General features: G+C 37.5%; 1 protein-coding gene across 1 annotated transcript in view; it reads left to right on the top strand.

Moving 5' to 3' along the window:
• The window catches only part of LOC108705178 (adhesion G-protein coupled receptor D1-like), a 279,938-nt gene that overhangs the window by 186,617 nt on the left and 65,470 nt on the right, over positions 1 to 27,851 (top strand). The window contains 3 exon segments of the mRNA XM_041580325.1: positions 8,714 to 8,817; positions 13,995 to 14,106; positions 23,564 to 23,717. Of these exon segments, the coding sequence (XP_041436259.1) occupies positions 8,714 to 8,817; positions 13,995 to 14,106; positions 23,564 to 23,717 (370 nt within the window).

Here is a 27,851-nt window from a genome sequence, read left to right as displayed (position 1 = left end):
ACAAATCAACAAAACTCTGAATACAATATGTATCTCCATGCTCTGCATTATATTAACAGAAAAACATTTAGAAAGAATGTTGCTAGTGCAGAATTTTAAAGCTGAAAAATAATATATATTTAATCTTTTCTGGCTAAATTGCATTTTCGTGTTGTCATTTTCAGTATGTAATATTCAAATGAGCTTGCCCATTATTGTGGAATATACAGTACACTGTGCACGAATCATCTTCCTTCTAAGAAAATTTTACAGCTTCGGCTTCTCCATATACATATACATTACTGAGAGCTGAGACTATTATCTTTTAGAATTATGAATAGCTTGCTCTTATTAACTGGCCATGAACTGCTATTCATTGTTGGTGAAACTTGTTTTGAATAAAACAAGTCAAAGGAAAAAATGCAGGCATTTTAGATTTCTCATATTGTTGAGGAATGCTGAGATCCATAACACCTTGAAAAATATCTAAGCACTCAAAACCTCAGCATTTGGCTAATTTATAGTCTACAGGTAATTACTTGGAAAGCATTAGCATAACAGTGATTTCTGTTCTTGGAGTTCTCTGAAATGTACAGCAAGTGCTTATTTTTCAGCAAGATGCTGATGAGATATTAGATTCATTTTATTGCAATGTAGATCTTTGGTTTTCACTTGTATTTATATTTTTTGCAAAGCTTTTAGAATTGCTTAAGGCCAATGCCATGAAGGAGGCATTTCAGCTGGCATTTTTTAGACTGCTGAAAAGCATCTGTTCTTGCTGTCTATGGTTTCCATTCATTTGGATGGGAAATCTACAGAAGTACGTGTGTGTTTTGCATAACAGAGGGCATAATATATGATAGAGAGTTAATGACACATTACATAGACAAGACCAAGTACAGGCTAGACATGATGCTTTAAAAGTGTTGTTCATGTTTAAATTAACTTTTAGTATGATGTAGAGAGCACTATTCTGCGACAATTTCCAATTGGTCTTTATTTTTATAACTTGCGGCTTTTTAATTATTTCGCTTTTTGTGCATCAGCTCTCCGGTTTGCAATTTCAGCTAATAGGGTCCAATTACTGTAAAATTAGCACCCAGGCAGCGGTTTGAAAGAGAGACCGGAATATGAACAGAGGAGGGTCTAACTAAAAAGATAAGAAATAAAAAAATTAACCATAACAAATACAATTGTAGCCTCACAGAGCAATAGCTTTTGAGTGCTGGAGTCAGTGCCCCCCCCCCCATTTGAAAACTGGAAAAAGCCAGAAGAGAAAGGCAATTAATTCAAAACTATATAGAATGGAAAATGAAGACTAAATGAAAAGTTGCTAAGAATAGACCATTCCATAAGATAATAAAGTTAACCTGAAGTGAACCACTCCATTAAACTGTTAAAGGGGTGGTTTCTCTGCACAGGAAAATTTAGAAGAGGGAGAAAGGAGGTTCTCTCCTGTGACTGCATGGTGGGTTGATTGATACAGATGCTACTACTGCTTGTGCTAGATTTCCTATTTTCGACACACTGCAGATTCAGGACCAACAGCAGGGGTGCTGAACTTCTTTCATGGTGGGAGATGCAACTCCTGCTCGTAGCAGATTTTGGGGCCTCATTCTCTGTAGGTAGAGGCAGCCTACTACTCAGTGGTGGATATAATTATAATGCTGATTTCAAGTGAGGAACATCAGAGCTTAGTATTGATCTCTTATGGAATTCTAGCTTTGAATATTGCCTTGGGGTGAGGCTGACAAGATCCTATTTATTTGATAAAATGTGAATAAACTTTACTCCATTTCTGGTGGTGTTCATATGGTGTTCAGTGGAATGGCTGAAAGTGAAGGGGCAGTTGAGGAGTCCATTATTTCTACTTTGCCCTCTCCATACCTGCCACAGTTATTTATTGCAACTCTTTCCTTCCTCAGCTACTAACTAGTTTGGAAAGGGATCACATAGTTTATACCAGTGGTTGTCTGTGTCTTTCTGTTCAAGCTACTCTTGGAGGTCCAATCACTGGTCAGGGCCCCCTTGGCTGTACCAAGGTTACAGATACAAAAGAGCATATCTGTAGCAGCTATTCAATCATGACAAGTATATCTAGGGAAGGTCCCACTCTAATTGACCTTCAAGCTGGACTTTCAAATACATAAAATTCAGCAAATGTACAAAATTGCACTTCATGCACCCTCTAAGGCTGCAACAAGATCTACTAGTAGCAGCTACTAATTGCACAGCTTCAAAATGCTAGAAAATACACTTCCATAGACAATACTGAGAATTGCCTTCTCTAAAACACAAATTGGGGCTCATTTATCAACACTGGGCAAAGTTGCCCATGGGCAGTTACCTATAGCAACTAATTAGTGAGTAGCTTTTTAAAGCCAGCTGCAAGTAGAACAATGAATGCAGCAATTTGATTGGTTGAAATGGGTTACTGCCCATGGGCGAAGTTGCCCAGTGTTGATAAATTACTTCCATTAAGTTATTGGTAAACGATCAGCATTGTCTATTTTTGTAGCCGTACCTGCTTCTAGTAGCTTTGTGTGTCTTCACAAACTTTGAGTGACACATCCACCTTCCAACCCCCAGCATCTAAAATGTTGCATGCCCCTGGCAAGGTGTAACTAACCTCTATCTAAAGCTAGGTTTATTAGACTGGCCTATGCTCCGTGCCTCTGTGCCAAACATTGCTGATGTGAAATAATATTAGATTTGAACCTCTTTCATTAATGACACCAGTAATTTATTTATTCTATTTCTGAGGTGAAGGTGCTATAAGATTAAATATATTGGCAAGGTCATGAGTGATGTGAGAGTTAGTCATGCTTCTATGCTATATATCTCTGTCTTATGCTTCTCCATGAATGAAGGAAATCACTGCACTGAAGGAGTTAAATCAATGTGACAAGGGTTTATATGTGCAGCACAAATTTTTATTGTGTTCCTGATACGAATGTTTGTTTTATTTGGGCAATATCATTGTCTGACTCATGAATACATACTTCTAATTGGCTACTGGTTTTTATTAGTAGCATTGTCAGTGTTGGGATTTTCCCTGTTTTGTCCGATATAATGAAATATCCCATTCATTTCTCACATTTATGTTGGTGATTAGCTCTGTGTCGGATTATATATTGGGCTATAATATCCTGGTATTGTTTATAGGGAAAATATCATCCTAGTGGAAACTAAACAATAAATAATAATAAAAAAAACAACATCAACTAATGGCCCTGCACTAAAACTGTACTTTTATTTGCAATAATATTTCATAAATGTCACAGTGAATAGCGAAAGTCTGGTATAACGAAGTAATCCATGCTGTACAGTTAGAGCCAGGTACAAAGGTGATATACTGGACAAAAAAATGTTTCACCTTGTATAACAAAACGACAGTATAGAGTTGTTATTTAGGAAATCATATGCACTAATGTCAAATGAATCGCATGGCTTAATTTGTTTTAGTTCATCTAGGAATATAATTTAAAATGCAGAACATTTTACATGCTAACATGTACTGTGCTTGCTTGTTTATGTTTCAGCTTTTATGGTTGCCACAGCTGTTAGCATAATAAGCACCTCTGACTGTAGCTGGTGTTATTAGGAGTATAGGAGGTTTTATATGCAGGATTTATACTTGTAATGAGCGACAGAAATTTGATTGAAATCCAACATTGGCACCTGATCAAATTAGAAATTTGTGAACAACAAAGAATATGCTACATGCATATTTTTCCTACTCGGAACCTCACCTCAGCTGGCACATCTGCAGAAGTGGCTGTATGAGATGTGTTGTGCCCTCCTGTGAGCTCAGTGTAACCAATTAGCATGAAATAGCCACCTTCAGATGAGAATGCAAGTGATACAATGGGAACGCCTTAAATTTGCCTCTTATTTACTGTAGGAAAGGCTAATGGGACTGGAATTTCTCATCACCTCTCCAGAGAAATAAGGTTGGAGCTTCAAGGCTTTGGTGCTCTTATTCTTTAGGTAGCAGAAATGCCGTGCTGAGTACAAACTCTAAGGCTTTTTCAAGAGAGGTTGCTTGATCACAGCTAACCGCTATGGGTTTTTTACCTTTAAAGCCAAAGTCATTCTAAGTAAAGGCTTCACTTCTCTGCAGCTGTGCTTTGGAGGCCGATGGAGAGAAGCGGATCTGCTCCTATATGCTGCTGTGTTTAGCTGCACTTACAGGCACAATGTTGGCCTAAGTGCTGCCAGGGCTTGACTTCTAAACTGGGCACGGCAGCAAAAAAGATCTGGACGCACGACGGAATAGTCATTTGTGTCAAAACTGTAGCGATTTAATATTATTCGGATGTCCATTGACTTTAATGCAGGAGAATTGCATTAAAATTGCAATTGCATTAAAATTTACGCTGGAGTCAAAATTCGAGTTTCACGAATTTTTCAACAAAGTGAAATGGGACAAATACTTCCATCACTGCTGGGAGCCCATAAGCCATTTGCAACCACACCATCCACCCACCTGGCAACCCCATGGTACTAGTCTCCATGTGTGCCCAACTGACAACCTGGTGCACCTTGTTTTTTGTGCTTGCATGCACACACACCTACTACTTTGTTTGTTGTTTCAGCCACTGGGGACCAGGGACTCCAACAAGCCCAGTACTTAACATGGCTATGCAGCATGCCACCCCTCATTTTGTACCTTCTACTAAAGGTCCAAGCCTTTATGAATTCCCTACAATTCTGGGCCTGAGTGCAGTTACATGGAGAGGAGCGGTGATCAGCCCAAAAGAATGCAAAATGCATTTAGCAGTGCAGCTACAACAAGTGTTGTAGGAATGGATCCGTTTCTCTTTAAGTGAGCTCTTGCCCTAAGGAAAGTTTCATGAGTTTTGGATTTTCTCCCCCTCTCCAAACCTTGCGTAACTTGGGCAGGTATTTAGATGACAGCTCAGTAGGAAAGAAGAACATTATTAGCACAGCTGGCTAATGGCTCATTATATGATTAATCCACCTGTGATTGGGGCCATCTGGAAAGCTGCTGGGACATTTGAGGGCTGGAAAGTATTAATCAATGCAAATTATAGGTAACCTTTTGGTTGGTCTGTGCCAATAACTTAAAATTGAATAATTATATGTACAAATTAATATGAATAATTATGAACCTGTTCCAGTCTACATCCATGACTGAATGTCATTAAGCAACAATGGTTTAGTTCCCTTTTCAATTACATGTAGCTAATAGCAGGCTAACAGCAGACAGCTGTGACAAAATAAACACACTTTCTTGGTACTATTTAGATCCACTAGCCTTTGGGTTTCTAGATGTTGTTAATCTTTGAGACTGTAAACTCTAATGAGCAAGACCCTCTTTACCTGCAGTATCTTTCAGTATTTGTATGCATACAGCGATGTGGAATATGTTGGTGCTTTATAAGCAATTGTAATAATAAGAATAAAAAATATTAGTAAACTACAAACCCCAGTGAATTCTGACAGCCTACAGCTGTGAGATACAGTTCCACAAAATCGAAAGCACTGTACAGTCACTGATTTTAAAGGCGATTGATGAGCGTTGTGGGTTTTGTTGTAAAGAACAGGAAGGGTTAAATGTGCAGGAATGTGTTGCAGATATCATAATTATTGGACTTTGACAGTGATAATGAAGGTCCCATGTGGGAAGGAAGTGGGTAAATTGGCTATTGTTATCTATAATGAGCAGGTTGCTGCACCAAGCAGAGGCTGATAATAGATGCAGCTGTGGACTCGCACACAAATTGTCAGATTACCTGCTCCTCTGCTGAGATCTCACTAGGAGAAGGAAACAGGCCAATATATATCTGCTGGTGCTGATTCTACCTTACAGCAATGCCCTTTTCAGCATCCGGTGGGGGGCCTTCCGACAGCCTATGGGTTAAGTTTTCCATTGCATTTGGATCGGTAATCAGCATGACACAAGAGCTGCAATGATCCGGCAATCTGCCTCCTTCTTTGTTTATTTCCCCAGAGCTAAATTCAGAACAGTTTGATTTGGCTGAACAAGCAGACCCTGTGTGACTGCCAGACAAGGAAATATCCCTACACTCCTGCACTACCACCACACCAGCAGACGTGTTTGGGAATCCATAAATAGCTGTGATTTACAAGTTTTTTTTTTCTTCTCTTCAACACAATACTGTATGGGATTCCTCAGTCAGCCTTCAGTAAACTGGCTCATTAGTAGCCTTGCAGTGAATAGTCAGAGCATGAAGTACATCCACGCAGGCACACCGGGGGAATTTACAGAAGTGACATTAGCCCGAAATTTTACTGAAGTAAAGTGTTTATTTATGCCAGGAAACTGTCCAGTTACAAATCTGTGGACATTGCAAAGCCAGTTACATACTATTTACACCAGCCTTGCAAGTGCAACAACACAACTTGGAGTTTCAGTTTTTCTGATGATTTAACTCAATTTTTCTGAATTTGATGTCATCAAAGCATCTAGAACAGGGTTAATAATGTAAAAAACAGCTTCAGTTTGCCCTACGTTACTCTGAGACTTATATGTGATTTGTTGAAGGTTTACTCTGACACATATATGTGATTTGTTGAAGGTACTCCAAAATTCAGAAATGTGGCACTTGAATCAACAATATAAAGGGGTAGCTCACCTTTAATTTAACTTTAAGTGTTATGTAGACTGTGTGATATTCTGAGACAGTCTTCAATTGGTCTTTTATTGGTCTCTATATCTTTTATATTCTTGTGGTCCAGCCAAATAATTACTTTGGCACGCTAAAACATCTTACATTTTATATTATCTAGCTATGATCTTCTATTCTCAAATGCCCCTTGGCTCCCAGTCTAGATATAGGTATATGGACAAATGGAAGGCAATCCTTTCACAACCATTGTCTGTTGCAGACTGGAAAAACATCTGGGACAATGCCAAGAAGATGGTCATGTGTATCAGATAAAAGGAACTGATCTACACGATTTTCTGGAACCGTAGAGCACAAAGCATTCTCCCATAAATCTTTTGGGAATGCTCCATCATTCAACCCATCTGTACAGAACTATCTGGTCTTCCCAAGCACCCCTACTAGGTCCTCACAGATTTTACAACTTTGCTAAAATGATGAAAAGGTGTCCAAGCCCTGACCAAAAACTTACTTAGAAAGGTCATGATGTCTTGGTATATACACATTTACCACAGTAAGCCACATATCAGACATCATCTGGGACATTTCGAGAAAGTCTCAAGTCTCAAGTCTGATTCCACAGACTAGATTTGATCATTTTGGTTTTTAGACTTATGGTATCCTTGTTGTATCTAGTTTGCTATATATATATATACTAAGCCCTGCAAAATAATTCACCCATATAATGTAGCAATTTAGAGAGGTCTATGGAGCATTATAAGCAAGTACTAGAGTAAAAAAGAATAGCATTATTCTGAGAAGGAAGCTGTTAGTCTTTACACATGAAGAATTAGGATTCTCAGATGATAATAGCTTGTATCCTCTGGCCAGCTGGTAAAAAGTGCTATATAGTGATGGGCGAATTTATTCGCCAGGCGCGAATTCGTGGCGAATTTGCGCGATTCGCCACCAGCGAATAATTTCGCGAAACGCCCGCGAAAATTCGCGCGCAAAAAATTTGCTGGCGTCAAAAAAAAATTTCGGCGGCGTCGAAAAAAACGGACGCCGGTGCCGTTTTGCGAATTTTTCGCCGTTTCGCGAATTTCGCACGAAAATCGCAAATTTACAGGCGCAAATTCGTCCATCACTAGTGCTATATAGTATAACATATGCTCAATAAATAGGGCTCAGGTTTGAGTACATTTAAATTAAATCTAGGGCAATCTAGGGCAATCTAGGGCAATGATTGATGGATGGTTTCTTTTTACTCTTGATCCCACTTCATATTTTCTCTGTAAAATAAAGATTCAGCCAGTGCATAATGAAATCTACCGATTATGTTTTCTTAAGTAAAATCTGCTGGTTTCAGGGTATAGAACATTTTCATTACCCTCACAATTTATATGATCCCCGTTGAGCATAAGCCTATATTTCTCTGTCATGTCTGCAGAGACCTTTTGCTTCTATGTCATGGTAAGGTAATGATCCAGTTTTAGCAGAGCCTATTTATAATATAACCTTGGTGTAGTGTCGCTGGGCTTCAGCTCAGAAGATAACAAGTATCAAAGTCATTTGGCAATTACAACAATGAAAATTACCTTTTCATGCTTTGATTAACATATGAAACCTCATCCAAGCTCATAAATTTCCATGACTAATTAATTACGTGTGCTAACTGTGAGCTCTATGCTAGTGAAATATAGAGAACAACCAGGGAGAGGACATTTGTCGGTACCTGACCAAATCTATGTATGGCCAGGTTAAATCCCTCTGTGAATCCATCAGTCTGGGGTAAAAAGAGAGAAGGCCGGCTATTGCAATAATTAATGTTTCCAAGTCCTTACCAGCCGCCTACTTCCTCAGTCTTACAGGATTGTGGGTCTGCACACCTTATTGTTATGCCACTGACTATAATAAGCTATGGGAAGAAAAAATTGCTGTAACCATTTATGTGGCACAGTTGCTGGTGGGACCATTAATGGATGGTTCTTTTCCTGTTATAATAACTACTAAATCATGAATGACATATATTTAAGTCAGGATTTGCTTTAATAATGTCAGTTACTGTAACTAGTAAACTGATCCGAAAGACTGAACCTGTCATCAACCTTAATATTTTCCATACTTTTCTTCCTTCACAGGTTGCGGAAAGCCACAAGGTGGCACTGTCCTCCATCACTTACATTGGTTGTTCCCTGTCGATTTTCTGTCTGGCAATTACATTGGTCACATTTGCTATATTGTCGTGAGTAATTTTTGACATTCTATTATTTTATTTTTCTTGCACTCCCTACTGATCGCATATTAAAATTGAAAGCCTATTTTAAATTTGTGTGTACTCTCATTTCAGACCACCATTGCACATTAACATTGGGATTTTCTCAATCATAAATGCCATTAATTCTCAAAAACCCTTTAATTAGATTTTTCCTACATATTTGTAACAGTTGGGTGGTTTTTTTCAAATTGCTTTGATTTTCTTATAAGAGGAGTTTTTCATTTTCTTCCATCATGAGTTCTAACCCTGTGGTCTGATTTCTCTATTTGACTGCCTTCTTAAACTCAGTATAAATATGTATCAGACCAATCAAACCAAATTTTGAGATATATATATATATATATATATATATATATATATATATATATATATATATATATATATATATATATATATATATATATATATATATATATATATATTTATTTATATTTATATATTTATATATGTGTATGTATATATATATATATATATATATATATATATATATATATATATATATATATATCTCTTTAATTGGGGGCTATGTACACCCTACTGTTAAATATGCAGTAAAGTCTCAGTTTTTTTTACATTTGGCAAAAACTACAAGGCAACAATACCTTCTGTTGTAGGCATGTACTCTGTGTAGGTATGAAGAAAGGAGCCATTAAGTACTAATAACACAGAAGACAGAAGACCACCCATACTATACAATTACCTTCCAGTGCCAGGCATTAAATGAAATATATAACCAGTGGTTGGTCAGACAGATGTTGAGCACTATATGAGTTAAAGGTACAAAATCACAATCTGTTTACAAATAAACAGCTAACAGAATATTTTAGTGGTATATATATATATATATATATATATATATATATATATATATATATATATATATATATATATATATATATACATTATATGTTAAGGATATGGAAATCAGTTAGTTACATGCCTGTTCTGTATATACATTAGAAACCCTAAAAATATGTTGATGTGGGGCCCCATTGCCTCTAGATATACGATTGTATATCAATACGGTTTTAGAGCTACGGCATTAAAATACAGTGTAAAAGGTAACAGTTAGTAGTAGTAGTACAAGGATTCCCAACCTGGATATTATGTATATTTACACCAATGCAAATTAACCTGTGTAAGGGACCAGTCCAACTCAACCAATCAGGAGTAAACAATTAGAGACATGTGTATTTGTTATTTCACATGACTCGCAATTCTACTGGGGTCTTAATCCATAATTCATTATTATATTACAAATGTATTGGGGAAGGGTTTGGGGCCATGGGTCAACCCTGTCTCAAAAATATGGTAAGGGTCCTCAAATATACTGTGCTATGTTATATTTGAGTTTAAATACCCCCATATGCGATAAAAGATATTTGGTTTCCCAAGGGGCAGTAACCCATAGCAACCAATAAGATATTTACTGCAAGTAGAAGAAGAATAAAAACACATTTATACCCTTGTTGCTCTACGGTGTCTAACCACCTAGCTGGTATTTTAGTAGCACATACTTTTCATTAATTAAAAAAAAGATAAAAAAAATATGTGCAAGGCATGAACTGTCATTATTTTATGTTTACAGTGGTTAGACATGAAGTTGTAGGCTTATTATATTTAGCCACATTTTTCTGGGTATCACAGAGTGAGGTGGACAGGAACAAAGCTATGGTATATATGATGGAATATGAACTTAAGTAAACCAATTAGCAGTTATTTTTGATTGGTCTAGTGTAGTTAGAATATTGGAAAACATATTCCTGGTTGTTATGTGTTACTGTACTGGGGAACAGTTTGCCAATAATATGACATAAGCCTTTGGTTTTATAACAGAAGTGTTCTTTTTAAGATTCCTCTGATAATTCACCTCTGTAAACCTTCAGTTTTTAAGAGTTTTCTAAGCTGCTACGGTAAGCAGAGCCAGAAGATGAGGCAGTAGAAAGACATTGCACTGACTTTAGAACTCACAAATCCTGCTTCTCAAAAAGGGATACTGATCATTAACAAGGTAGAGGTAAATGTACTGTAAAGCTGAGCAAGCTGGACGTGTTTTGAATCCCAGGCTAGTTTAGAGAATCAATGTCCGTGTTGCTCTGGGTCAGAATGAGTCAGGAAGGGCTAATAAGGCACATAGGTGGTTACGTAATAAAATAGCCCCAACTATAATAAAAGGCACAAAATTCTGTTCAGTGGTGCTGAACACTAGTGCCCATTTCATCCCTTACCCCCCGATACAAACTGCATGTCAGAAGAAGGTAATCTGACCATTCTTTTCTCTCTAGCACAACAACAACAAATTGCTAAATCTTAAACGCTTCATTTTTTTGTTTTACAAAACAGTAACATTTGTTATTGCTTTATAAAAAAAATATAATAGACTTGGTCCACTCATGATAAAATGTTGGACAACACTAATGTATGAAGGCATGCTCAGAATTGTATTTTATAAAGCAGTTGCTTATAAAGATCCAGGGTTGCCAGGCCAACTGCTAAAGCTTATTTCCACATATGAGAAACTTGACAATTGATTGCGTTTAAGTTGCTCCTCCTGTAAGAGTTTTGTGTCTTTTCTCTCCTTATTTACCTGGAAATGCAGATAGTTTAAGAAAATGAGTCATGAAGGACATGAAGCAATCCGTTCAGCTTTAAAACAATATTGTATGCTGAATCAATTACTATTCAGCCATGCATCTTGTTTTTTGGTAATCCTTCTAATCCTACTCTCAACGGTTGCCTTTTACCAGGAACACTTATGAAAATGAATTGCTTGCGCTTGGTTGCATCAGGCATAGTCCCATAGTCTCAAACAATTGAAGGGGATGCTTGAAGGATACCTAATGAGTGCCTACAGAGATTTCAGCAATGTAAAGTACCCTCATGTTAAATTCCCTAGACATCCAAAGTACATTTCCCAGAAATCCCCTTCCTCAAACCATGACAGTCACTGTGCAATAAAGCAATCAGGCAGTGCTTTGGGAGACAAAGGCAGAACATTACGTATGATTTTTAGCTCACTGCATGGAATGATAGAGAGAGAAAGCGTCTAAGCCCAACATATTGGCATCTTTTAAAGAGCTGCAGGTTTTTAAGAATCACTTTAAATGCATTTCCTACACATTTATATGTGTATCTTACAGCAATGAGGTGTATCATGCAGCATAGCCATTAATAGATTGACAGGACAAAATGACAGTGTGTGTAATGGGTATACAAATTTTGGGAATTTGTATTGGGTTATTTATAACCATTAAGGTTTAGGTCCAAAACCATTAAGATGAAAAGAAAAATGAAAAAGAAAACTTCAGCATTTCTTTATCAAAGAATATTTTAGAATGAGGATCTTAAAAGCATATGAGTAAATGATCTGAGAAGCAAGGAGAAATCCATTGATTTCACTTCAACCTCTCCCCCTACCACAAGCAGACACGCACACCTTGCTTGTTTCTCTTTTTGAAATGATTATTCAATCATGCTGATCCATTAGCAGGTTTGCCAGCCTCGGAGAAAACTGCGCTTCTCTTTACGGCCATACAGCTTCAAGAAACTCTGGGATAACAACGCACAAAGTAGACAATGCATTAAAAGACTTTATGACAAGCCACATATCACCATTAAACCTCCAATTTATATACAGTGATTTTTACTCGCTAAAATAAGACAGAAGGCAAATTGTTCTTTAGAGACAGCTGAAGGAAGAGAGGAGATTTAATATTCCCTGTGCAGTCGGATCTCGGTGAATCAGTGCATTGTGCAGCCTGGAAAAATGGGAACTGTTGAGGCAAGAAAACTTCCAGCATTTCATATGAATCCATGGACATTAGGTGCATTGACCCATCTGACTCTTGGAAGTGGAGATGAATTGTTTATGAATACCATCTGGCCATACAATTGCTGGTGCCAGTACAAAAGCATTTTATTCCTTTGTCCCTTGGAGCTTTTTAACTCTTAAACACATTAAAAGGACAGTTCACCTTTTACCAGTACATAAGTTTACATAAAAAATAATGGCAGGCTGTTAGCCGACTGATAGCAGTAAATTACCTTACAATTGCCTTCCTTTCTCTCTTTTATCAGAGATGTCTATAAAAAAAAGCTGCTTTACACAGGGAGGAAAAAAAACATTTAGTGGATTTTAGGGGGATTTGCTGCTAAGAGGCTATTACAGTTGAATTTGTTATATCTTTATAGTTTATTAAGCCTGGCATTGTATTATTCTGATCTTTAAAAGATTTTCCATCCCAAAACAGTAGGTGCTGAAATTAGGGCCAAATATTATAAACATTGGCACCACTGTAAGTAGTAGACCAGGTGACCAGGTGTTCTAGGCCACATTACATAGCTAATATACTGCCCATTGTCCATCTGTTCTTACTTGAACAGCCTGGATGATTAATAAAATGGAAAGAACACATTGTATATACTGTATGCAATAAACATCTATAATGTCAGCAGTTACTCACAGGGGCTCTTTAATGTGGATTTATAGGTTGCACATTTTATTTCCCATTTTTTAATATTTCCTGTTCCAAGTTCTACAAAAAAGGGAAGCCTGGGTCATTAACTGTGTCTACTTGCAAAGACCAAGGAGGAACTCTACAAAATAGGTGTAAAATATACTCTGTACTTTCTTTACTTTTCTACAGTTGAAAGCACATATATTGTTGTTTGTGTACATTTGGTATATGTCTATTCCCTGGGAAACCACAGACTCACAGCTAAACAGTAAACTGTTAGAAGATACTGTAGAAAATAGTGCAGGCTATCTCACGGCTGATTTCATATCATTTAGTGCAGTGATCCCCAACAGTGACTCGTGAGCAACGTGTTGCTCCCAGTGGCCTCAAAGCTGGTGCTTCTTTTAAATTGATGACTTGGAGGCAGGTTTTGGAGGCATAAAGATCATGTATACTTCCAAACAGACTCACCTGTATGCTGACAGTCCACATTGGGGCTACCAAATAACCAATTACAACTCTTATCGGGCACCCCCTAGGAACTTTCTTGCTTGTGTTGCTCCCCAACTTTTTTTAAATTTAAATGTGACCCACAGTTAAAAACGGTTGAGGACCACTTATTTATTGTATATAATTACAGGTAGCCAGTACTGCCTAACCCACTCCTTCTTCTCTTTGTTTACATAGGTCTGTCAGCACCATAAGAAATCAGCGATATCATATCCATGCCAACCTCTCCTTTGCAATCCTGGTGGCTCAGATTCTGCTCCTCATAAGCTTCCGTTTTGTGTCAGGGACGGTAAGCAGATGAATTTATTTTGTTACTTTATTTATATCATTGCAATGGAAAGAAATTTCCTTTTCTGACCTGTGAGTTCTGAACATACGAATAATGTCCTTTATTGTAATAAAATAATATTAACAGGACTGCCTAAACTAGGCATAGGCAATGCCTGCCTAGGTTGCAACTATCTTGGGAACTGGCAAGTACAGTTCTATAAAATGCTTTTTAATGTTTTATTGTCCAACCATCTATCTATAGTGCTACTCTACTACTGCATCCATGGCTTTCAAATTCCTCCCCCTCTTCTACTATGATAATAATAATAGTAATAATAATACTAGAAGAACAATATAGTCACAAGCATGACATATTGGCTGATGGTTGTGCAGTGATGTCACAAGTGATGTGACAACTGTCATGTGGTCTACACCTGACTAGCGGGGTTTTGTAATAAAAATTCTACTGTTTGCCCTTATCTAGTAACCAATCAGATGTTTGTTTTCAAACAGCTGACCAGTAAATGGTACCTGCTGACATATGGGTTACAAGAAATGTAGCAAATACCAAGCTCCAAATAACAGATGCAGAATTTGAGACTTTGCTCCAGGGGTCAAAAGAACTTTTTATTTGAACACTTTTGGCTTTCATTGTAGATCTCTATTGATATCCTCTGCTCAGGATACATTCAGAACTATACCAGGGGCATATTTTATCCAATGATCTAATTTATTATTCGCTGCAATTCATCTTCAATTTCTTTTTGAAATCATGAAGGTTAATGTCACCTGCAAACTGTCAGCCACTAAAGAACTTCTCTAAACCCTCATTGATTTTAAATGGAACTTATTGCGCTCTGACCAGCTGAAATTCAATGCAGAAAAAAAATTGGATTGCATTTTAATGAAAATATTTTCATTTCTAGAGATTTTTTTTAATATTTAAATAAGCATAGTCTGGCAAACAACAGAATGACATGCACACTTGGAATAGAAGCCTGACAAACCAAGCCAAAATAAATGTTTATCGCTCAAATCAATTGTATCTGTGGAACACTCGCCAAATGCAGCATAAGTAAATATAAAAACGATTCAAAGAGCCAATAAAAAACCCTTTGGAGAGGTACAGCCAACTTTTCAATGTTGTAATATCCTCAACATGCCAGACCTAGGAGGTATTAAACTGCATTTACCCAATACTCTATTTCACTGATCCGAAGGGGGCTCCAACTCCCACAATGTATCACTGGCTGTTTGGGCTGGCATTACTTCTATATGCAAAGAAATAAAATACAAAAAATAAAAGTGCAGCTAGATCTGAGCCAAGCATGTGGCATTTGTATTCTAATCTAATCGTACATTATTCTCATGATCAGTGAAACAGTGTAGCTTTTACTTTTACTGCTGCATCTTCAATACTATAAGTAGAGAGTATTATACCATTAACTATTCTAATGTCACTATATTTCTCTAAATACACTACACTATAAATTGATGACTAAATGTTGTGTCCACCAAAAGAGTAGGTTATGATGGGCATGAGTGTGGTGCAATATATTTCTGTGGCACTATAACTCCTGCCCAGCATACTGCATTGCACCAAACGTATATCCCTCATAACCCTCTCTTCTCTGTGGCATGGGGTTAGTGCCTAAGCAAATCTTTGGTGCCTATCTTGCCTAAGCCATATAGGTTTATGGCTTAGGTCTTCATCATTCTCTTGTCATGCAGAAAATCCTGCAGTACTTTTCTTCTAAGGGGTTGGTGATTGTGCCAGCAGGCTAGGCGCTAGTGCTCCAGTATGGAAAGAAGGCGGTGATGGAGGCACTCGGGGCACCCTCGGGGAAATCCGACCCTGTGTGTTGAGCTCTGAAATTGGAATTTGTCATTTGAAAAGGAGTAAAGGGGATGCAGTGCAGCAGCTCTGACCATTATATATAGTGCCCACTGAGTGCGGAGAGTTCCATCAGGTTCTACAAATGTCTCTTCCCTAGAGCAAATTGTTTAGGCACAGAGGCTGCTCCATATTTTTGAAAGAAATAGAGACTTTTCTGTTAGGACAGACAAGTTAACCAGTGTCTAACATAAACCAAAAAAACATTTTAGTCAGCACCCTGACTGATTTCAAAAGTGAAGCTAAGAAACTATATGACAGGTTTAAACAGAGGGGATACAGTCACAACTGCCTCAAAAAAGCCTACAAAAGGGCTCTGGAATGCGATTGCAACCAGTTATTAATTCCTAGGAAGTATAAAAAACCAAACACACCAACAAATATTAATAAACACCTGATAAGACTTATTGGTGACTACAGCTCACAAAACAGAGAAATAGTAAATATTCTTCAGAAACACTGGCACATTCTTGGACAGGATGCAGATCTCAAAGAAGTCATAGGCGAAAGTCCACAGATAACCTATAGACGGAGCAACAATTTGTATGATAGACTAATACACAGCCATTACACCAATCCGACTAAAACGACTTGGCTCTCACAAAACAACAAGGGATGCTATAGATGTGGGGACTGTGTGGCTTGCCCATTTGTTTCTAAAAAAAAACTACATTCCTCGGCCGATTAGATATTAAGGAATACACCATTAAACATTTCATAAATTGTAAGACCACAGGCGTTATATACATCATGGAATGTATATGTGGCAAGAGATATGTTGGCAAAACAAAGAGAGAATTTAGGAGAAGAATCATGGAACATGTAGGGGATGTACGCAACAAAAGAAATTCATCAATTGCTAACCACATAAATGGACATCATAACGGTGATTGTGGTATTATGAAATTCATTGCTGTAGATCATGTCAAATCTACCACAAGAATAGGTGACATTGATAGAAAATTATTACAACGAGAAGCCGAATGGATCTACTGGCTTAACAGTAAAGCACCCATAGGCCTAAATGAAGGGTTTACGTTCAGTCCCTTCCTTTAATATATACTTTCCTCCCCTTTATTTCCTTTTGTTTATTTTATTTTACTACCACTTGGAATTTCAACAAATTCTATTCAATGTGATTTATGAATAGAGTTCTGATGTATTTGTACTCCTATCATGTAATCATTGAGTACTCGGACCTATGACATGAATGGCAATTGTTGCCTAGCTAATTGATTATAACATGGTACTGGCTCCATAAGTTTCTGTATGTTATATTTTGGAGCAGTTTATCAGCATCCGTTGACTATTTCCAGCGTTTACATGTGCTGGTGAAACATTTTCCAAATGTATCAGAATGAGGATGAAATACACCTAAAATAGAATTGAGGCAAGCGCTAACATGTGGGCGACGCATGCGCAGACAGGCTCCCATGCCTCAATGATTACAACTTTGAAAAGCACATACACGTCACGTGACTTCAGTGAGGTCTGCGGAAGTACTTGCGCAACTGCCAACCACTTACAACCCTATTTAAACAGTTAGAAGACACGCGCAAATCACTTATGCCCCTGAAGAAGCCGGATCTCCGGTGAAACGCGTCAGATGGGCATAGGTGGACGGTGGGAGACCAGCTCCCATATGCTCCCTACGTAGCCAGGTAGAATTTCTGGGTGAAAATTAAGCGGAAGGGAGGTGAGGGTGGCTGGAATTTTTTGGCACACACTTAAGAGGTTTGATATTATGACGCCTTGTGTTAATCAATCCATTGAAATTGAACTGACTATATCTGAAATAGGCGCAACAATACTTGATTAACAATTGAGGGGAGCAACTCAGATACACCCCATTATCAATCTCCTTTCTGATCGACGGCTGCAGAGTCTGCAGTTCATCTTCCTTTTTTCTCACCGTTCCAACCTATGTGTTTTTAATCCATTTATATGTATTTTATGGGCACAGCCCAGCATCATCTTCTTTTTTTGTCTCAGTGATGAGTTTTGTCTATATAGCAGCGTGGTTTGTGTAATGTAACACTAATAAATGTTACGTTTTAAGTGGCTAATTAACTGCAGCACCTGAACTGGTTATCTTGTGAACCACAGAGCGGATGCAATAGTTACATTGTATTCTACCTCATGGGTTCTCAATTGTTACATATGTCTGATATATTTTTCGTAACCTGCGGGTGCATAGAAACACTTATCTCTCTTATTACCATTCATTAAGGCTTGGAAAAACACAGTAACATTTTCAGCCATCTCTCTCTATATATTGTGTATAAAATAGCTACATTTTAATGAAGTAAACTAGAGGGAACAAGGAACCTGACTGTTATGTGCTGCATACATTTTTACCACAGCTATCAGAATATTCTATAAGGGCATACTTTCAGAGTGCGTGACTTAATGGGATTTGATTTAAACTAACCCATGGAATAAAAGTGTCTGCTCATGAACATGTCAGTCATCACTGCCTGGACAGCTGGCTATTTCCTCTGACAGATTTTTCTAAAGTTTATAAAGCAGTGGATTAAATAAGAACTGTCTAAAAACCATTGTAGAGAGGCAAAGTTATAGACCTTTAAAAGGGTAGTGAATGCCATTTGTTAGACCAGAAACCTACAGCTTTTTTATTGTAAAGCACAAAAGTATCATGATTTTGTGTTTTTACTCCTACTATTCCCTGGAATCAGGATAACTAAAGTAAACAAATTTAATGAGGTCTCTGTAATTCATCTACTACTTAATGCTGCCTGTGGCTAAGGATTACAGATAAGGAGGAGTTAAAGGAACAGTAACACCAAAAAATGTATGTGTTTTAAAGAAATAAAAACATAACATACTGTTGTGCTGCACAAGTACAACTAATTAATTTGCTTCAGAAACTCGACTATATTTTATATAAACAATGGGGCCAGCCATTCAAAGCTGGAAAAGGAGAAAAATCACAGGATACACAGCAGGTAACAGATACACTCTGTAGTATAGAATGTATTCTATACCACTGTGTATCCTGTGCTTGAATGGCTGCCTCCATGGCGACTTTTTTTGTCTTTGTCATTGTGCTTCCCAGAAACAGAAAACGTATAGGCAGGTTTTCTAATGCAGGAGCCAGTGCTGCTGAGCTTTAACCCCTTAGCATTCCCAGTAAAGTAAATGGGAATCTGTATTTATTGGGCTCATGGTGAACATTGAATTTCATTTGCATTTAAGAAGACAAGTTGACAGTGAAGGCATATAGTTTTCATTATTTTTTATCAACATTTACATGGCCTTGCATGTCTCTGCTAGATCCTTGCTGATGATAAGACTGCAAGGTAAAGCCACTTGTGCTAGATAAGACCTTTTTTTGATTTATCTGGTTTTCTTTATCCTTCCAGTAGAATTATTATGAATGTAAGTATGCATTCAATAAGATACAGTGGGATAATAACTGTTCACACACATTACATATGTTCATACTTTTGCAGAACATCTACTTGTGTGAACCTTCCTTCTGTTTCCTATAAGATCCTTTATAATGATAACATGTTTATGTAATGATATTCTGGCCTTGAAAGATGCAAGCTCAGGCATGCTAAGTTAATAGATGTTTTCAAAGAAATGTGTTCTGGTAGAGCAGAAGATGCTGGTAGCTATAACGTAACAAAAGATGGTTATCACTGTTACATATAAGAGAGAAAAGGGGACCATCCTCAGATAACTACTGGCCAGCTGAAATTATTGGGGGTTGTATAAAGTATTTGGAGACAGAATATTTGACACCACCATTCTAGAGCTTCAGGTTGGAATGTGTTGAATTATAGCATTCACCAGGAAGGACCAAGGGCTTCCTGATGAATGTTGTAGATGTACTAATAATGTCTGGACTGGACGCGGAAGTGAAAGCCGTACTTAAAGGTATAGCTGTGTATGGGCAATTAAAAGGAATGTGTAGAATGCCTGCACTCATTCTTGGCCATTATCGCAGGACTCTTGTCATTGTCTCTTTTTGTAGTATTTGTGTTAACCTTGTTCTTCAACATTCAGAAATACATAGTAATTAGTACACAGTAACGTAGAATGGTAATCAGAAACATCCTGGCATAGTTATTTTTATAGAACAATAACCAGCAGCAGGAAAGATTTCCTTGATCTTCATCTTGCGCTTGTGCTGATTAGAGTGTCACATATGTAGAGACCTCAAGAATTTAGTGCTTTCCATTCAGGCAGTTATTGGTTATTTAAGATACCCTGCACTGATTATCCAGGTAGTCATTTCCCTTCCCTGAGGTTAAGTGTAATTTAATATTGGCTTAAGAAATGCCCAGCATATTCTAATATAAAAGGGTAGAGCACCATGTGTTCAGGGTCTTTCCTGGGACCTCACCTCACTGGGAGGTTGATACAGGCAGAAGGTTATAGTTTGGGTTACACTTTAGTTAAGGTCTGGCTAGTGACAGAACGTTTACAGTTATAGTTGCTCTAGGATCGAAAGGGAGGCATAGGGAAAGTAGCGAGCAGGCTTTTGTTATGACGAGGAGAAAGAGAAGTGTTAGAACCCTGCACTGTTTAAACCACTAGTGCTGGTACTTTAGTGGGTAAGATGTGGACCAGATAGAGTACCAAGATACAAGACCCCACATAGAACCACATAGAAGGTCACAAAGAACAGTGAATCATTCCCAGGGAAGAATATGCACACAGGAGGGTGGTAATTCATACAGTTCTTTTTTATTATCTCTGGGAAGGAATGTTATAAACTGATCTTGATCTACCACAAAGAAGCAAGTACTGTTGTATTCCATTAAGTTGTTGAACGTTAATCAATGAGTTAATTTGCAAGAAAAGCTTTGTGATTGGAATTCTTTACTATAAAGCGGTGAGTACAAGGTACTGTGAGTTGCCCAGGCAGCAGTGGTTCAGTGGCATTGGGAAAAGGCATACTTGGGTCACACACACCAAAGATACACTTTCACAATACACTCAGGGGTGTGCTACACATCCAAATACACACAATTTTAGTTCATATCTTATCCCCCTATATCAGTCAAGATGTTGAAGAAATGGCTATGGAATACCTGTTGAGGAATGTAAGGCACATTGCCCCCATGGCCTCTGATAATTGCACTCTTTTCCTTCAAAAAAACACACGCTGCAGCACTCTGAATCCTCTGTAAGTGGTTTATAGTGCCAACAAACTTTGATGTTTCAGGCCAACGCCATTTCTCATTGTTTTTTGGCCGCAACGTTGCTTAGTTTGTTGGCACAATAAACCACTTACAGAGGATTGAAAGTGCTACAGTGTGTTTCTTGGAGTTATAAGTGGGTCCCTGGCAGGGGGAACAGCAGCTTGCACCCGCCGCTACAACAATTGGTGAGTTATAGTTGAGCATTGCCCACATTTGATTGCATGCACTCTTTTCCTTAGTACCTAGACCTGTTGAGTGAGGACATTATCGGGGGAGTGTAATAAAAGAAAAACTATTCGCAATGCGAAAAGTTATGCCTTTGTGCGAACAAATTTGTGCGAATTTAATATAGCTTTTGCTAACCTGGAAACTGTTTAGCGACCACTTCCGACAGTGGAAAACGGTTTGCGAAATTTAAAGTTTGTGCCAATGCGCAGTAAATGTGCTCCAAAAGATTACGACACCTTCAAATACTTCTTAAGAATGCACAATTAAAATTCTTAATGCACAATTAAAATTCACAATGCAATCAGTTTAAGGAACAATATTACATTGTGAGATGTTGATTGTAATTGTTATTGGTGCGAATTGTTTTTCTCATTGCGACTTTAATTACATTTCCCTGTATATGTAGTATGTACTGTATAGTTAGACTAGACATACTCTGTTGACCCTGATACCTGCACATTACTGCAAGACATACATAGACTACATATAGTCTACACCATGTCTAAATAAAGCAATGTTTAAGCAAAACGGATCAAATAGATGTAGCAAATGAACCCCCAAGAAATGGAAACTATAATCATTAGAACAAGACAGCATCTAAAATGGTATTATTTTGTCATTGCTGATATATAAAAACACTCCACTGGCAATTTCTTACATCCCACACCCCAGCAATTAGCTTCTGAAGATAACAGAGCTGCCTTTAATCTGGAAAACATCAATAAACATGAAATATAGGAAAGGAGAAGAGTTCTCTGTAATTCACTACTTATAAAAGAGCAGCTGCTGAAATCCATTGCATTAGGCACACACATCCCTTTCACATAATTGCTTTGCATTCAAGCGTTTGGAATTTCTCTTTCACTCTCTGCATATTAGCACACAGGAAAATATCTCGGAAAAGATGAATCTTTTTTACTTTGTTTTATTACTAGAAAGAGCGGCAGTGACCATCAGGTTATCTGGGTCTCCTTTATTAACAAAGCATTCCATCCATAACACTAACACTACCACTACTCTGTGTGTGTGGCACTGCATTCCCAGAGCAGAGTGATGAAGACTATGTGAACATGCAGTTTTATTATATGAAATTACTAAGCATAATAAGGTCCTATTTACAGCTTTTACCCCCACCCCAACAGGACTAAAAGCAACTCCAGGCAGAATGTCATATAAACCTGGCCTGCTTGCTGGGTCAATTCAAATCTTTACCCCAAGTTCAGTGCACAGAGAACTCTGGAAACAGAGCCATTGGGAGTACTAACTGTGAAGGTCAATACCTAACGCTGCTTCTATGTTAGTTTATTTATTATTATTCAGATAGTGAGAAGGAAGAGGGGTATTTACAGTGTAATCCGCTTTGTATCTCTTGCTCAAAAAAAGTACCAAACTGTGTTGACTTTTTTTAGGACTGCATTTGATTATCTCTTTCAACAAGTAGGAATGGCCTCATTTTGAATGTTCAACTTTATTAATTCATTATTATTCAAGTTCATTTATTATCATCAGTATAACAGTCATTTTACAATATTTAAACATTTCATATTTAAAATTGTTATTCAATTTGTTTTAAAATCTAGCAAAGAACTTGAAATGTTAACATACACCACATTGGCCACCACATGCTTTCTGCAAGATGCTGTTTTAGAACATCTACGGAGGGATGTAATAAAAAGAGAAAAACAATTTGCACAAATAAGAAAAAAATCACATTGTGCACTGTTGTATTCTTCATGAAATCATTATTGCATAGCGAATTTGAATTGCACACTTTTATGTAGTGTTCGAAGGTGTCGTAATCTTTTTGGAGCAAACACAACACCTTTTCCAGTCAGAATTTTTTTTACATTCACCGAGCACTGGTGCAAATTATAAAAACCTTCTTCCACTGTCAGAGGAGGTCTCTAAACAATTTCCAGGTTTGCAAAACCTATATTACATTTGCACAAAGGCATAACTTTTCGCATTGCGAAAATGTATTTTATATTCATTATATATATTTATATTACATTTCCCCACTAGTGCCATTAAACAACAACTAAAGACTTCATGTATCAATAGAGATTCATTTAGACAGCCTTAGCTCCTCAGGCTCCTTGTTAGTGAGTATATGGCAGCATATATTTTTATTCAGTGCTTTTCATTTGAAGCATTCAGTTTATTTCTTTGTTCCCCTGCAGCTGCCATGCAAGATCATAGCCATCCTGCTGCATTTCTTCTTCCTGAGTGCATTTGCATGGATGCTTGTGGAAGGTCTGCACCTCTACAGTATGGTGATTAAGGTGTTCGGTTCAGAAGAGAGCAAGCACCTCTATTATTATGGAATTGGATGGGGTATGTAGATCTTGCTTATACGTGTGTGTGTATATTTTTATTTACATAGCTTGACTTATCTACGTAGCACAGCAGAACACTTATAAGAACAAACTGGGGGTCTTTACAATACTAAATACAAAGGACAATAATAAAAACAAAGTACTGTAACAATTTAAGGACTTACGGGCTGATTCCCTAAAGGTCGAAAAGTAAGTGATATTTATAGCATGCCTTAAAAATTTTCTTATATTTTTAGAATTAATGATCGATTTACTAAGGGGCACATTTACTAAGGGTCGAATTTCGAAGTGAAAAAACGTCGAAATTCGACCATAGAATTGCAGTAGTACAAAGTTTTTTTTGATTGAATACGACCATTTGCGATCAAAGTAAAATCATTTGATCGATCGTTGAAATCTTCGAATCGAATAATCGAATGATTTAAAAAAAAAAAAAACACTTTCACTTCTAAAAACTTAGCCAAATGTTGGCTATAGGTTCTAGGAGGTCCCCATAGGCTAACATAGCAATTCGGCAGGTTTAAGGTGGCGAAGTGTCGAAGTCAAAGTTTTTTAAAGAGACAGTACTTTGATTTTCGAATGGTCGAATATTCAAAGTCTTTTCAATTCGAGTCGAAGTCGAATTTGGCCTATTCGATGGTAGAAGTACCCAAAAATTACTTCAAAATCCAAAGTTTTTGAATTCGAAAATTCACTTTGACCCTTAGTAAATTTGCCCCTAAAAGTTAACTTGTCTAACTTAAGAAGTGATATTTTTCCCATTCATTTTAACTGAATTGTGTGCAGTATTTAATACTCTATATACATGCTAGTGCAATCTACAGCATTTAAGACATTGAGGATGCCACTGGCAGAGTACAAGTCTCTTTTTACAGTATTTTAGCCATTCCTTTCCCTGGGAAACTTAATATAATTCCATGACACAGAACATAGTGCATTCGGGACCTGCCCAAGGTATCATGAAAATGTGTTAGTGGCTGTAGGTAAAGGTCCCCATAGATGCAAAGATCTTTCATTGTTGAATTATCGATTTCAGTGCAATCCGACCAATCTGTCAAATTATTGTGAGGTTAGTGGGAATCGAACGATTGTAGAGCTTACAGTTTTTCGTCCGACATCTATCAGAAAATTGATCGGCCAGGTTAAAAAAACTTTCGGCCCCAGTGCAATCTATCTATGTTTGCAGGGCCAAGCAGGCAGCTACCCTGGCAATATAGCTTCCAATGGTATTTTTAGTTGATGGACAAATCATACATTTAAACGACCGTTTCGAGATAATCGTGGTCTCAAATAATGAAAAGATCTTTTAAAAATCTTTATATCTATGGCCAGCTTAAGTCTCCAGTTCCTCATAAAGGTCTTTAATTGCTGCCCCACAGCTCCTCACTACATCTTCCTCTATTAATCCATTTAATGTTGTTTAGTAATGCCTACTCCTGGGAGGTGTTACCTTTCACAGTAATTATCGCATTATTTTATGCTTTTATCGCTTAAAAGATGTTAGTGAATAACGTGTTACTTCTATCCTATAAATATCGCAATGCGATTAGAATACCACTGTGCAGAAATGTAGAATTAATGCTTGTGATATGTCTATTAACGCATGCGAAAATACTTTGATGAATCGTTCCTTAAATAGCGCGTCTTAAATAACGCACAATACTGTGCATTAAGGAATATCAACCTTTTGGGAATCAGCCTCTTAGTGTCAAAGAGACAAGAGGATGAAGGTCCCTGCCCCATAGAGCTTACAATCTAAGTAAGCTCTAAATGTATATTGTGTGACTTATAAATATAAACACTTTTAAACAATATGTTTTAATATATGTTTTCAATATGAAATAATGTAACATCACATAAAAACAAGACCCATTTCCAATGATCAGCCATTCAGTAATACTGTTTGTGATAATGTGAAAATGGCAAAGGAGCGGATAATGGGCCAGCTGAGAACAAGAGACTGGAAAGTGGTGCAAGCAAAGGTCACATCAATGGATGCGCTATAATCAATAGGACATTGTTAGTAAAACAACAGATTGCAAATAAAATAGGGGGAAAAAGGACTAGCACTGAGATAAACTACATTTACATCTTATCCATCTATCTGTTGTTAATCATCACAAATTAGCTGATCTATAGTTCAGCAAAGTGTATCTTTCTTCACAAATTCAACCTCATCTTGAGGGAGTTTTCTAAGCACAGATAAGGTTATTTAATCATCTGCCTGGGAAAAAACCCCACAGTTCACTGGAGTTTTCTGGCTAATGCAGACGCAATTACACCAGAGCCAGCTGTACAAGAAAATCTTATTGACCCCCCTGGATGTTCTTCCAGGTGTAAGACAACAAACCGACCTTTAGGCCATTGACACTAGAAACATTTAAACTATTTATTGGTATTTTGTGCCTGTATCTCAAAATGAATAGAGGTTTTAGTTTAGGTGAAGTTACAGTGATAAAGCAATCTCAGAGGAGACCTACTAATAAATGTAGATAAAGTGTGCTTCAAAAGCGGATTAGGCTCTTTGCAGCCCCGGGTGCACGCCGTACCCCCTGCCAGGGCAAAGTATACATGTAGCAAATAAAGCAGCAGCACTCCGGTATTTTTGAAAAATTTGTAAAACTTTGCTACAGAGGAGACCTACTAAGTTCCCTGCATGTAGCATTGAAAAGAGCAAAAGGATTTTTTATATTTCATTTTGAAATTTGGCATGTGGTTAGACATGTTGTTAGTTTTTCAGGTGCCCTCAGCCATGTGACTTGTGTGCTCTGATAAACTTTAGTCATTCTATACTTCTATACTTCAATTTGGAGTGATATCGCTCCCCTTCCTCTCCCCCAGCAGCCGATCAACAGAGAACGAGAAGGTTGCCAGATAACAGCTCTCTGACACATGCCAAAAATGTTTCCATGCCCCACCTAGTGGCAGATATGGAAATAGCACTCAACAGTTAAACAACCAAGCCTGACCATGAGAAAATAATAGCTTTTCAGAAAACGGTTCCATTGTGAAGTGCTGGCTCCTTCTGAAAGTACAGGATCAAACACAATGACCTGACATGGCTGCCTACACACCAATATTGCTCTTAGTGGTTAACGAATAAAATGTTAAATGGTAGAATACATTTCTTGCAATATACACAGGTTAAGTTAATGATAAAAACTACACCATAAAAATCATGTCAGAATCCTTTTGAACATACTTTGTTTAAATGCCTTTTTGCAGCGATGTAACTTGTAGCAATAAGAACTTACCAATGACTTTTGTCCCTGTAAGTGAACTGCACTTATACATAAAAAGGAATAAATTATGTCAAGTTCCATTAAATGGGTAGCTAAATATTTAATGTTCCAATTGCATAAATGTTTAATACAGTGCCAAATGCTGCTGTAATCTATATCTCCTATACAATAAAACATTATCTTTAATTTATACAGTACCAGCTGCCCCAAAGTCAGAGCTGAGCTTGCATGGTTGCCAACCACAATATTTCACCATGTCACTTGCAGTCCCAGGCTCCACAGTGGTGACCATCACAGTAGAAGATGACCCATGATTCTGGCCTAGAGTTCATATGCCCTTTGTCAGGGTTAGCGATACAGTCAGGATGATGTGTTTCAGAAGGGAGCTGCAAAAACTGTGCAGGAACACTATTAGATTAAAAAAAAAAAAGTTTAGCCTCCTAAAGATATTGTAGTCATACCTAAATCAGGAACAAGAACATTTTTAAACAATGCAAGTGACCCATGGTTGCACATTTCTTGCATTTAACAGTATAGGAAAAATATACTTTTTGACACGAGTTCACTTAGTTGGGCTTATGCCAGTACAAAGGCAGACCTGATTCCACATGATCATGATCTGCCTATGATGCAGACACCATTTCCCAAAACGTCTTAGGCTCACAAAGTAATCCAACCCCTCCATCACCTTTTTATTATTGTTATCTGTTATCTTTATAAAATCATACATTTACACAATGTTTTACAGACATTATACATCATTCACATGAGCCACTGCACCAGTGGATCTTACAATCTAAGGTCTCTATCAAATTCACAGACACAGTGTGTATAATTTTATGTGGAGCGATTTACCTGCCTGCATGTTGTTGGAGTAAGGGAGGAAATCA

Source organism: Xenopus laevis, chromosome 1S (genome assembly GCF_017654675.1).
Source record: "Xenopus laevis strain J_2021 chromosome 1S, Xenopus_laevis_v10.1, whole genome shotgun sequence".
Taxonomy (NCBI): Eukaryota; Metazoa; Chordata; class Amphibia; order Anura; family Pipidae; genus Xenopus; species Xenopus laevis.
Note: the sequence above shows the minus strand (reverse complement) of the source record. Positions and strands in the feature narration are given on the sequence as shown.